This window comes from Heterodontus francisci, chromosome 18 (assembly GCF_036365525.1).
Source record: "Heterodontus francisci isolate sHetFra1 chromosome 18, sHetFra1.hap1, whole genome shotgun sequence".
NCBI classification, from domain to species: Eukaryota; Metazoa; Chordata; class Chondrichthyes; order Heterodontiformes; family Heterodontidae; genus Heterodontus; species Heterodontus francisci.
In genome coordinates this window covers 13,613,860-13,626,582 of record NC_090388.1, presented here as the reverse complement: position 1 = coordinate 13,626,582, position 12,723 = coordinate 13,613,860, and the positions used below count along the sequence as shown (strand labels likewise).

Here is a 12,723-nt window from a genome sequence, read left to right as displayed (position 1 = left end):
CTGGCCTCTTGAGCATCCCCGATTTTAATCCCTCCACCATTGGTGGCCATGCCTTTAGTTGCTTAGGCCCCAAGCTCTGGAATGCATTTTATTATCGTAACATAGGAAAACATGACAGACTTTTTGTGCTCTGCAAAGTCCCACAAACAGTGATAGTGATAAATGAGCAGTTCATCTGTTTTGATGGTGTTGCTTGAGAGATGAATATTGGCAAGGACAGTGGGAAAACTCCCTCTCTTCTTTCAAAGAAATTGCTGTGGAATGGCTTTATGCCCATCTGAACAGACAGACAAAGCCTCAGTTGAATATCTCATTAAAAAGAAGGCACCTCTGACAATGCAGCACACCCTCAGTACTGCACTGAAGTAATAGCCTAAATTATTTACACAATTACCGTGGAGGGTTCTTTTTCTGGAAAAGTTGCAGATTATAATATACTCTATAATATGTTTATGTTTCCACCATTTATTCCTGGTATACATCCATTCAAAAAAAAATTACTTGCAACAAATACTTCCTGTAACAAGATCTCAACTTTCAAACACCACCATTTTGATTAAAAGGAATAAAATGTATCTATTGGTTGCTGTCTTTGTTTACACTCATGTTATATGACGGGACAGAGTGGAGTGTGGCTGTCTAATGTATTCGCTGCATGTACCTGTGGGATAGCATTTGGCCACGTGCAGCATTCACCATTATGGGGTAAGCAAAGGTTAATATTTGTATTGTATTTACAATAATACAAAAGCAAAATACTGCGGATGCTGGAAAACTGAAATAAAAACAGAAAATGCTAGAAATACTCAGCAGGTCAGGCAGCATCTGTGAAGAGAAAAACAGTTAACGTTTCAGGTTGATGCAAGTGGGCCTGTTTGCAAGTGAACTCAACTTAAGTGTAATGAATGCAATATAGCAATAAAAGTTGTGCAACCGCAGTGTGAATCTACCCCAAAGTGCATAAAAAGCTTTTCATTGCAGAATAAGCCAGGGACAATGCTATTTCTCATGTCCCATTTACACCACATCAGGAAAGAGACCTCTACAAAACTGTAATCTTATGGTATGTTTGCACTGTGTTGATTCCAATGTACTGCTTCCTCATCCCAGCACAGGCAAAGCAGTTCATGGAGTGCTGAGAGTATAGCAGGCTTGGCACTCTTGATTATTTCAGGGGTAATGCCGTCCTTTCCAGGGGTTTTTCCACTGGCTAGAGAATCAATGGCATCACTGAGTTCCGATTTTGTTGGCTGTTCGTCCAGCTCATCCATGACTGGCAGAGACTGGGCTGCATTGAGGGCAGTATCAGTGACAGCATTTTCCCTCGAGTACAGTTCTAGGTAGTGCTCCACCCAGCGGTCCATTTGCTTGTGTTGGTCTGTGATTGTTTCCCTTGATTTAGATTTGGGGGGACGGGGGGGGGGGGGGTGGTGCGATCTTCTTCATGGTTGGCCCAAAAGCTCTCTTAATGCCGTCATACATTCCTCTGATGTTTCCAGTGTCAGAGGCCAGCTGAATACGACTGCATAGGTGTTGCCAGTAGTCATTTGCACAGCGCCTGGCTGCGCTTTGTGCAGCGCTTCTGACTACTTTAAGTGCCACGGATGTTAAGTCTCTGGGGGCTTACTTGTAGTTCAACAGTGCAGTGCGCTTAGCGGCTATGACAGGTTCCAGCTCAACAAAGTGAGAATGAAACCAGTCTGCATTCTGCTTCACACGTTTGCCAAAGGTGGTCATTGCTGAGTCATAGTTGGCATCTCTGATGTGGGCCCACTTCGTCTCTGCATCCCCTGCAGGAGTGTTTTGAAGGGCTTTTCCAAGTGAATTTAAAAACTTATGTAACAACTGTTACATACATACGACCACAAGTCGTGGGAGTCAGTTGCCAGTGATCGCCCAGAGCTGACGAACAGCCATAAAGACGGGGCTAAAGTGTGGCGAGTCGAACAGACTTAGCAGTTGGCAGGAAAAAAGACAGAAGTACAAGGAGAGAGCCAACTGTGCAACAGCCCTGACAACCAATTTTATCTGCAGCGCCTGTGGAAGAGTCTGTCACTCTAGAATTGGCCTTTATAGCTACTCCAGGCGCTGCTTCACAAACCACTGACCACTCTAGGCGCTTACCCATTGTCTCTCGAGACAAGGGACCCAAAGAAAAAAAAAATTTCAATGTGACTCTCAGAACAGGCACGATTTACTGCATGCCATAACACACATTAACACTGCCATTTAAATTTACCTACCAGCATGTGTCGATATATGGCCAGGTTCTAACGGACACATTCATTGGTGCTTTGATCTTCTCTGTGGCTCAGGGAGCTTTGTCACACAAATATACTCACACGTCACATGGCTGAAGGAAAGCATCTGATCCACCTAGGTTATTCTTCCATAAAAACTCTGGTTTGCATCACAGCATCTAATGACCTCAGGAATAATTCCAGTTATTGTCTTTATTCCAGGTGTTGATTACTTTTATTTGAAATACTTCCTGACATCAGACCTGTTTGTAGTTTGTAACTATGCTTCCTTGTCTTGCAGTCATGTTTTAACAGCGACAGCTTGTATTTATATGGCACCTTTAACTTAGTAGAAACAAACCCAAGGCTCTACACAGGAGTGTAATCAGACATTTGACACTGAATAACATAAAGAAATATTAGGACTGATGACCAAGATTGGTCAAAGAGGTAGGTTATAAAGACATTTTAGCACTTAAACTAGTGTTAAGGCTTAACCTTCTCTGTTCCACTTAACATCTTGTACACCTTTCTAATTCGCTTTCACTGAGGCTTGAACAGTCAGCATTTTTCTAATCTCTCCTCATAAATCAGCTTTGGCTTTGTGCCCTTGTCCACATTGATTCCAGGATTTGCATTTTTTGCTTGTGCCTTCGTGACCAGAACTGAATGCAGAGTTCAAAGATGTGCCCTGACCAGCACACTATACTGCTTCAGCAAGATGCCATTGGGCTGTTCTTGTAGCGATCTGGCAATAAAGCTCAATGTTCAGCTTGCTTTGTTGCTTGCATTGCATGACTAGACATGTTAAACATTTACATCTATTATCACGACCAGATATCTTTCAGTCTCTTCCCAAGCTAATTCGGACACCACTCAGAGTGAATATATTGCCTATGTTTTTCTTACAATGTCTAACAGCATGAACTTATTTGTATTGATTACCTGCCTACTTTGTCTACAAGTCCAGCTGCAGTTCCTTGAATGTAATTGTGCCCCATCCCTAGTTTACTATCATTTAAATTGTGCAATTTTCAAGGGGGTGAAGAACAGAGATACCTGGAGGTGTTTGTGCACAAATCTTTGAAGATGGCAGGACAGTTTAACAAAGCAGTTAATGAAACATATGGGATCCTGGGCTTTAGTTTGGAGTACAAAGGCCAGGAAATTATACAAAACATATTGTTACGACCAGGTGAGAAAGAGGTCTAGGGTTCCCTTTCAGCCTTCACCTGGTCTTACCGTAACAGGGTTTAATTTTAAACACAATGTGTTTTTAGCTCCCCCTTGGTGAATCCTTGTTCACTGCTTTCCAGTTATAAGGCAAAGAGACCAGCACAAACAGGCTTTCTTAGGTTTAAAGAAGAAAAGTTGAAATGTATTCAATTAAACTCTAATTCAGTTAACGCCTATGGATACACGACGCGCCCGCACTAGCATGCATACGCGATACACACATGCAAATAGAGACAGAAAAGAGCGGAAGAAAATAAAGTGGAAAAGTCTGAGGTAATATCTGAAGGGTTTTTGTTACGGTTCTTCGAGCTCACTGTAGAGTCCTTGATTGTAGGTGGATCTTGCTTTTCGTTGGGGCCCAGTATTCTTCTTAAACCTTGTTCGCTGTAGGAGACTTTTCTCTCTTGGGGTTCATGTGTCTTCAGTGGATTCAGAGGCTTGTGAGAAAGAGATGGGAGCAGATAGACAGGAGAGATCTTCTCAATCCAGGAGCAGTCTTTCTAAGTTCAAACTGTTTGTACAATTCAGAAAAACCCAGGTTGCCAAGCAGGTCAGTTATGTGACTTTGGGCCAGGGCTGTTCATTTTTCTGTCCATTAACACCCTCTCTGCACTAATGCTTTGTCTTTCTCACACCATTAACATACCATTTGCCTTTACTCCATGATCTTCTGGTCAGTTATTTTCTGACCCTGTTCTTTCAACACCATGCCTTTTGTTATCTCTTGCCCCACTCCCGCTTTATCTGCTTAAAACCTATTACATTTCTAACCTTTGCCAGTTCTGAAGAAGGGTCACTGATCTGAAATGTTAACTCTGCTTCTCTCTCTCCACAAATGCTGCCAGACCTGAGTATTTCCAGCATTTCTTGTTTTTGTTGTAGTCATGTGACTAACTGGTCTGACCACATCTTGGATTGTATCACCTTAGCAGTCTCTGGAATTCTCCTCTTACATACAATACCTGGTGATCAAGGTCCATTGTGGGTTGAATGTGTCAGGGAATGGTCCTTTGTCCTTCCAATCATCGTCTGTTAATATGCAAATATCTTTTACAGCCACGGCTGATCTGCTTAAACCTTTCTTCACTCCAGTAAGTTTAAAATCAATGTTCATCACAAAATTAATATGCCTCATTCTTGGCAGGTGGGGGCCTAGCATGACAATATATAAAACATTAGTTTGGCCCTAGCTGGAGTATTGTGACCAATTCTGTCCACCACACTTCAGGAAGGATATGAAGACTATTGAAAGGGTACAAAAGAGATTTTCTAAAATGTTTCCAGGGATGAGGGATTCCAGTTATTTGGAGAGACTGGAGTCGTTCTCCTTGGAGCAGAGAAGGCTAAGAGGTGTTCAAAATCATGAAGGGTTTAGGTGAAAACTGTTTCCAATGACTGAAGAGTAGATAACCAGAGGACGCAGATTTAAGGTGATTGGCAAAAGAACCAGAAATGACAGGAGAATTTTTTTTTTTTTACGAGCGGTTAGGATTTGAATGCACTGCCCAATAGGGTGATGGAAACAGAGTCAATATTAGCCTTCAAAAGGAAATTGGATAAATACTCGAAGGAGAAAAAATTGCAAAGGTCTGGGAAAAGAGACGGGGTGGTGGAACTAACTGGATTGCTTTTTGAAAGAGCTGACGCAGGCTCAATGGGTCGAATGGCCTCCTTCTGTGCTGTACTATTCATTGATTCTGTCTGCAAACCTGACCAACTCGCATTGTGTTTCTGCACTAAGGTCATTTATATTGATTAAAAACAGTGGGGGCTCAGCATAAAACCACTGGATACAAGCACTGCATTCAGCACATCTTTCTAGCTTAACCAGTCGTTTCTCTTTTGTTTCAATTCCTTACTTAAAAATAGGACCCACTTCCTTAAATTTGAGTGTAGCAAGCTTTCACACTGGAAGTCTAGATGCACTACATAAGAGCCAACATGCACTTTAGACTGTCACTTCCTCAAACCAGGCGGCTAGTCAGGCAGGATGTCCCTTTTATAACAAGTATGAGTTGTCCTTTACTAGTGCATTTTCATTTTAAGTAATTCTCAAGTTTGTTTCTAATGCTTAATTTTGTATCTCGAAACTTCATCAAGAATTGAACCATTTCACTAACACTGGAACAAGGATAATCAAATAAGGCCCAAGGCTTGTGTAAGGTTCTATATAGACAAAATAGTCATTTATTAATAACTTAGTATTATACAATCAATCATTCTTAGAATAAATTCCCCCATCCCACATTAAGCCGTCAGTGGCAATGAATTGGGGACAAATGCTCACTGGCTACTGAGTTACAGCAAGTGCAGTGTATACATATAGTATTGGCTTCCAGTTTTAAATACAGACTTTTAGAAAAAAACTATTGCATTCGTGATTAACTTCCCTGAAGAGTCTGCACAGAGGTAATGCACTGTATCACATACGCATTGTCCATAATAAAAATTTATACAAAGAAATTCACCAGTCCCCTTTTCAAAGAACAGTCTACTCATTCATTAGCAAGAAAACACAAGCACTGTATACACATTACCAAGACTTTCAGTTAAGAATAGAGGTAAATAAAAGAGCAAAAATCATAAGCCAGCTTCAAATTGCACTCATACATAGATAAAGCAACATATCAAAGCAGGTCAAACAAAACACTTAAAACTTTTTGGCATATACTGTCCGAATAATCAGTTAAACATAATATTAATTTACATACTAGTCATACATTTCCAGTCTTTTAAATCTGCGAGGAAGGAGATGTACTGGATTCAATCCCAAGTACCTTACAGGAAGCTACTTTCCTCACAATGCTCCACCCAGTAATACATAATCTTGGTTGATGTACAGTTGTGACGTAGGATCTGTACACAGACAATATATATAGAAATCATGCTATATGGTACTCCTCAAGATCTCGAGTACTGAAATAAAACTGTGGCCAATTCCAGAACTCTCAAAACCATTTTTTTTCTCCTGACCAGCCTGAATAAACAAAGTCTTCACAGAAGACAAACATTTTGCTACCTATAGAACTCAAAAAGAGGGGATTAATGAAGCGAGTGAGAGTGCTTCACCCAGCTTCTCTCTTTGTCCCCACTTTAGACAGTAAAGCTTTCAGCCACTGCACTTTTCCAACTAACTTTGTGAACCATCAGCGGTCTCAAAATCAAAGGTCAGGGTTCACCCCTTCACAACAGCTGCTTGAACAAAAGAGTCAAGTTGCCTTCAGTGAGATCAGCTGTTCTTTTTCAGACCCATTCTGACCCCATTATGTGTCAGTGATTTGACCTTTAAAATTCTTCCAAGCCTCTCTCGTTGGCTGGGTTGAGCAGTCAAGTGGACTGGAGCGGATCGAGCTGGAACACATTGTGGTTGGTGGGGGTGGTGAAGTAGAGTGGTTGCGAAGGCAGCCGGTTGTCGCAGGGGCTGCTGAGGCCCAGGGTCCGCTCAAAGTCCAGCAGCTGCCCCATGAAGTTGAAGTTGGGGGAGATGTTGGACTTCTTCATCTTCACAATGTCATAAGCGTCGTTCATGGAGAGGTTCAGCTTCTGCATCAGATAGGCCACAGTCACTGTGACCGATCGACTAATCCCAGCTAAACAGTGCACCAGAACCCCACAATTTTGGTTACGAGCTTCATCTGAAAAATATTTTAAAAACGAACAGGTCAACAAGAGCTGCAGTAAAAAAAAAAAAATCGCTAGCATCATATTTTGAAGTACATTTTAAAAACATTAATGTTCAACCTTGTTCTCCACACCCCCTCCCCACCCCACACACACATTAAAACTTCACCCTCCTTTATTCATGAGGTCTCAGCTATAAGGTAGAGTCAAAATAATTATAATTTGTTTTCCCAATTACACTCTGTGTATGTAGGTTGCTTATGGAAAAAAACATAACTGATTTGCATAGTGTGGTGTAGGTTGGACTTTTGAATGTTTTGGAAATGCAAGGAGGCCTTTAAAGGTTACACTGTAATTTTGTAGTGTAATGAGAATGCTACAGTGATTGTATGTGGGTCAGTGCTGATAGAAAAGCGCATTCATCTCTGGTGTATTGATGTCTGGCATATGAATGTCTCAACAGAAATTTTGCAAGATGGTAGTGAATGTCTTCTATGTAGAGACTTTCAGGCTGTAAAGTCTATTAAATTATTCTCCCAACTGTTGTGCTTCCCTCTACAATGGAGGCATTCAGGCGTCCAAAAGAAAGAGGAAAGTCACAGGGGACAAGGCCCATTAACAGGAACAGGATGTCAACATTGCCTGAAAATGGTTTCCTTTGTAGGAGGAAATGCATTACAATGCCTTTAGATTAGTTTCTCTGTGGCTCCCAGCCGAAATTCCTTCCGCCCCGGCTCAAATGAGCCGCAGGCTGCAGACTCGTCTCAGGGATTGTAATTACATTAGTTCTGGTCAAACCCAGAAGGATGTTGTCTGCACATAAACTGTTGGCATTCTAATAAAACGTGTTTAACTCCTCAGACTGGAATCCTTTTCGACTGGTGCTCAATTTAAAAAAATAAACTGTGAGGGAATGACTTAAAAAAAACACAAGCTCAAGGAATGCAAAGCATTGAATGGGAATACTTTAAAACTCCCACTTACCAACATTGAAATGGATATGTTACACCCTTCACAAAATCCGGTGCAAGATTTACTGATTTCCCTTTTCTTTACAAATATGACCAGGAGCTTGAAATGTAACTTAATTCTAAAACTTTTTTTTCATAAAAAAGAAAGCAATCAAGAACTGGACAAAAAGGAGACAGCTTTAATGGGCCTTGATTATAAACCATGTTTAAAACGCACAACGAAATCTGCCGATTATTCACTTCAATAGTTTAGTTTAGTTTAGAGATACAGCACTGAAACGGACAGTGTCTCTCTCTCTCTCTGGGCAGACAGGACTGTTTCCAAATAGTATTTAGCCCAGCAACTCAATTTGCAATTTCTGTTCTATTTTATGTATCGCTTGGACCTACCCCCAACATTATTTTAACTCCTCCACTTTACCTTCCAAATTTTCCGCACAGGCTCGTCCACTTGGAGTTAGTTTAAAAAATGAGAACCCTGCACACCTCGACTTGACTTAAATCCGTGCAAAAATAAATAGTTCGAAGATTTTTAGTAAGAAGATTTCTTACCTATGAATGCGATTGCTTCAGGAAAGAACTGGGAGAGGTTTTGGCTCCAGTGGTCTGAAATGGGAATTTGCTTGTATTTGAATTCGCCGACGTTCTCGAACAGGTTGGGCAGGTTAGGGGTAACGTTTAAAATGTACTTGATGCCGTGTTCCTCCAGAACATCCAGGTTGGTGGAGTCTTTGGCACAGCCCAGGTACAAGTGGGGCAGGATCTGGACAGGGAAGGAGGGCTGCTGGTTGTTGGAGAGGGGACTACTGTCACACTCGGTTGCGCTGTTCGGGGCGTCTCTGTCCGGCTCGGACTCGATGTCCGAGGACGAGTCGGAGCTGATGCGGAGCCCCCCGAGCCCCAGCACCGGCACGGGGGGCGAGGAGGTGCCGCACGAACTCTCCAAGTTGGTCTCGCAATGCGTTGGGTATTCCGCCTGAAATTTGCTGAATCCGCCTGCAAACACACAACACACATATAGAATAAAATGCAGCAAACGCCACACTTCAAATGAAACCCATCGTAGAACGAGAGAGAGAGAGACACAGGAGACCATTCGGCCCATTAGTGCCCATGCTGGCTCTTTGAAAATTCATTCCCTTTTTTGTAAGTTATTATTGAATCTGCTTCCACCCGCCAGAATATTCTAGACCACAACAGCCCTATTTTCTTGCTTATGTCGGTCTGGGTTCTTATGCAAAGTCTTTGTTTCCAGAAATGGGGCACAACCCCTTTTAAATAAAGCATGTACCCTCAGTTTTAATAGTTTTTTTTGGGGGTGGGGGGGGGGGTTGGCGGGCCGAATGTGTAAATTGTGTCCTGTCTCATGCATGCTCACAAATCACATGCCACATGGATAATCGTCTCCTTTCTAGTATCTTTTTAAATATATATAAATAAGTGACATTTAATGTTGGATTGTGCTGAAAGTGATACCGGAAAGCGCCTCTTACCTTCCAGGCAGAAGACTTTGCATCCTTCATCCTTTAACTTTCTCAGCAGCAAGCCCAGCACAGACGTGGCGTTGAGATTCTCGTTCCACTCCACCGTGCTCTGGTCGTACAGGAGGATGATTCCGTTCTTGCAGCGCCGGGCGAACCTCTCCTTGTCCTCGTTGTTGGAGATGAGCGCCTTGATGGGGAAGTTACCCTTCTTCAGGCGCCTGAGCATCAAGCCGGGGATGGCGACGCTGATGGCCGCTTCAATGTGTGAGGAGTCGTACAGCTCATGAGCTCGGCAGTCCATGAGGAGGAGGCTGTCGTTGCCCCGCTCCAGCTGGTCGTGCAGCCAGCCGGTCGCCTTACACATCGCCATTTCCGAGTCAAACGGGGCGCACGGAAATTTCTCTAACATTGGGGACAAACCTTTACTGACCGCGCATCAGGGTCAGAAACAGCCACAAAACCGATAAGAATTAGAAACGGGAAGGAATGCAAATTGCAAACGGGCTGCTTTGCAAATGACTAAATGCTTTTCTTTGCAAATTGCAAAAAAAAAAATCGCTGTAGCAGGAAAATAAAAACGTATTCCCCAGGCAGGAGAAGGTTGCAATGAGTCTCTGCGATTGGCCCCCCGGTTTGCTGAATGATACAAGGACGGGCTCTTGTTTTTTTTTTCTCAATGACCCGGCCTGAAGCCGCGCTGATTGCAACGAGCAGGCGCTCAGCTTTCTTCAATAGGAAGACACAACAACTCCCCCCGCCCATACATGGATACATTCAGCAGCAGCTGTCCAATAGCTGCCCGCCCCTCCGCGTGACGTCACCGCGTTGCCGTGGCGACGACCCGGGCTGCTGTGTGTATGCAAATGAGCTTTGGAAATGCCATTCACAAAGGGAACAGAGAGAGAGAGAGTTGCTTTTTTTTCTCGTTTGCAATCGGAAGCAGGAATTTCCGCTCTCTCTCTCTGGTCTCAAAGCTCAGCTCACACGAGGGGAGGAGAAAAGAAGCCAAAAAGACATCCTCAGTCTGAACCACCAAACTAATGGACACACACACGAAACCGAGTCCAAATAAATCACACCAGCACTCTAATAATACAAATAACATAAAGCGTCTCGCTGAACAAAATTCCCCGGTGTAAATTACATAATTGCAGACTCCTTTTAATCAATCCAGATTAATTAACCGCGGTTAAAAGCATCCCCCCCCCCGCCGTAGGCATTGCTTTTTTATTTTATAGTGTCAGGAATCACTAGTGTGCTATTTCTCCGCAATAGATCACCATTTGGCGTCCCTTTGTTTTGAATGGGGATGTTTAAAAATCCGCTAAAGGACCTGGCTGCACCGGTATTTACATTTTACAGCCTTCTCCCTTCCGTAAAGAATCTCTCTTTCTACTCAAACCTAAATTCAAGATAAAAAAAAACATGTTCTCATAAACATTTGGAACAGAAAACATGGGTTGTATTTTACGCCGCCCGGGTGATGATGCTGAAAAGACCGTACACTTTATTGTTCAATAGTTTTAAGTACTGGAGCGAGCAGATGAACGAAACAGGAGCAAATTGCTTAATTTTATGAATGCATCATGTTCTTGGGTGCATTGCAACATTGTTTTCAATGCAGTTAACAGCAGCGTAAAAAATATATTTGAAATATTCAGAAATTGCCACACATGTACTTGTATTTCTGATTTGCCGATCAGCTTTGTGCGGGGGGTGTTTACCAGGGGGAGGCCAGCTGCGGGAAAAAAGCACGAATTTATCGGTAGCTTTTCGACAATAACGAAGCTTTTTTTTATAAAAGGTAATTTAACCTTTAACCTCTACTTTTAACCATCGGCACTTGTACGAAATTAATAAGCAGTGGGATGAAAAATATCAATTTCTGATTCTTACTGTTAAAGCCTGAGAGTATTTATTGCACACAGGCAATGATATTTTACATGTAAAGGACGTTCGAATTGTGATTTATAAATATAATCCCCACAGATATTGAAACCTCTAGGTGACAGTGGGTTGAGACGTTCTGCTTAAATGCTACATATTTATAAACCTGGTTACGCAATGTGCTGGATTCACAGCTGCATCTATAGCTGTGGAATGTCTTGGTATTTAGTGTTGATACAGGAAACAGTCCCAGGAATTATCCCAACAAAGTCAGCGAACGACATTTTTTAGAACAAACATTTCTGCTGAAAACAGGAAGGTCTGCTGTCTTTTAATATGAATATATAGATACATATATATATGCGCTGACGGAATCCCCCTGCAGAGTGGCGGAGACACACAACACGGGGGCGTCTCAAAGTCTTCAAAATGCAGCATTTGAACTGGCATCTTAAGGCGAACAGGAAACAAGAAACACTCAGCATTGTCAATGGATGAGATAAACAGGAGTTACAGATAGCCCTTGATCTCCGTGTTGAGATAACAGACCTGCTGGGGAAGGGTAGGAGAGAGTTCTCACCAGGATAGAGTTACAGCTTATTTATCCTGTTGGTCCGTAATATTTATCTTTTTTTTGTCGCTCTCAGCAACCTTAACATTTTTCCTTTGGCTCTCCGCATCTCAGTAACACTTTTGAATTTATTTCTCTAGTCAGAGTTTCCTGCATGCGTGTTTCCCGAAGTAATCATTTTTATGTTTAGATGGGCAATGCTAAAATTTGTAGATAAAAATGCGCATGAAGTGGAAACCAATCAGATCCATAGCAGCTCATATAACAGCCGCTGGAAATTGAACCCCTATCCAATATATTCACACAAATAACAGCCGGAACAGCTCTAACCATTCAATTGTCTACAGATCAGAATATCCGCCGTTTATGCCTGTGTTATCTAAATCACATTATGGCTTAGTGGGAGGTTTGGGCTCCTTATTGTAGTTGGTCTCATAAAGCAGTTTTCTTTATGATGGATATTTTGTTCAGATCACAGTTCTCACCAAAGTCCATTAAAGAGCTGAATAAATAAGCGAATACGTGACAGAAGCAGAGACCTTTTTTAGACTGTGATCAGGGTGGAGTGGGATTTTTTTGGAGAAAGGGTTTTTGATGATCATACAATGATGACTTTAATGATCATACAAACTAGTTTCTCCAGGGGGAGGATTCGATTCCAGCTAGCGGTGACCCAAGGCGGTGAAAGAAAAGGACCTTTTTGCACCTTAAAA

General features: G+C 42.2%; 1 protein-coding gene across 2 annotated transcripts; it reads right to left on the bottom strand.

Moving 5' to 3' along the window:
- Nucleotides 1–5,630: 5,630 nt before the first annotated feature.
- Nucleotides 5,631–10,301, bottom strand: LOC137379455 (dual specificity protein phosphatase 6-like). 2 transcript variants are annotated; one of them, XM_068050292.1, is made up of 3 exons: nt 9,562–10,300; nt 8,621–9,064; nt 5,631–7,111 (listed from the first exon to the last, which is right to left on the bottom strand). In XM_068050292.1, exons 1-3 carry the CDS (start codon nt 9,959–9,961, stop codon nt 6,804–6,806), a joined length of 1,152 nt encoding a protein of 383 aa, XP_067906393.1. In that variant the 5' UTR covers nt 9,962–10,300; the 3' UTR covers nt 5,631–6,803. The 2 variants fall into 2 exon arrangements, with proteins under 2 accessions (XP_067906393.1, XP_067906394.1); XM_068050293.1 differs by lacking the exon at nt 8,621–9,064 and having other exon boundaries at nt 9,562–10,301.
- Nucleotides 10,302–12,723: the final 2,422 nt, after the last annotated feature.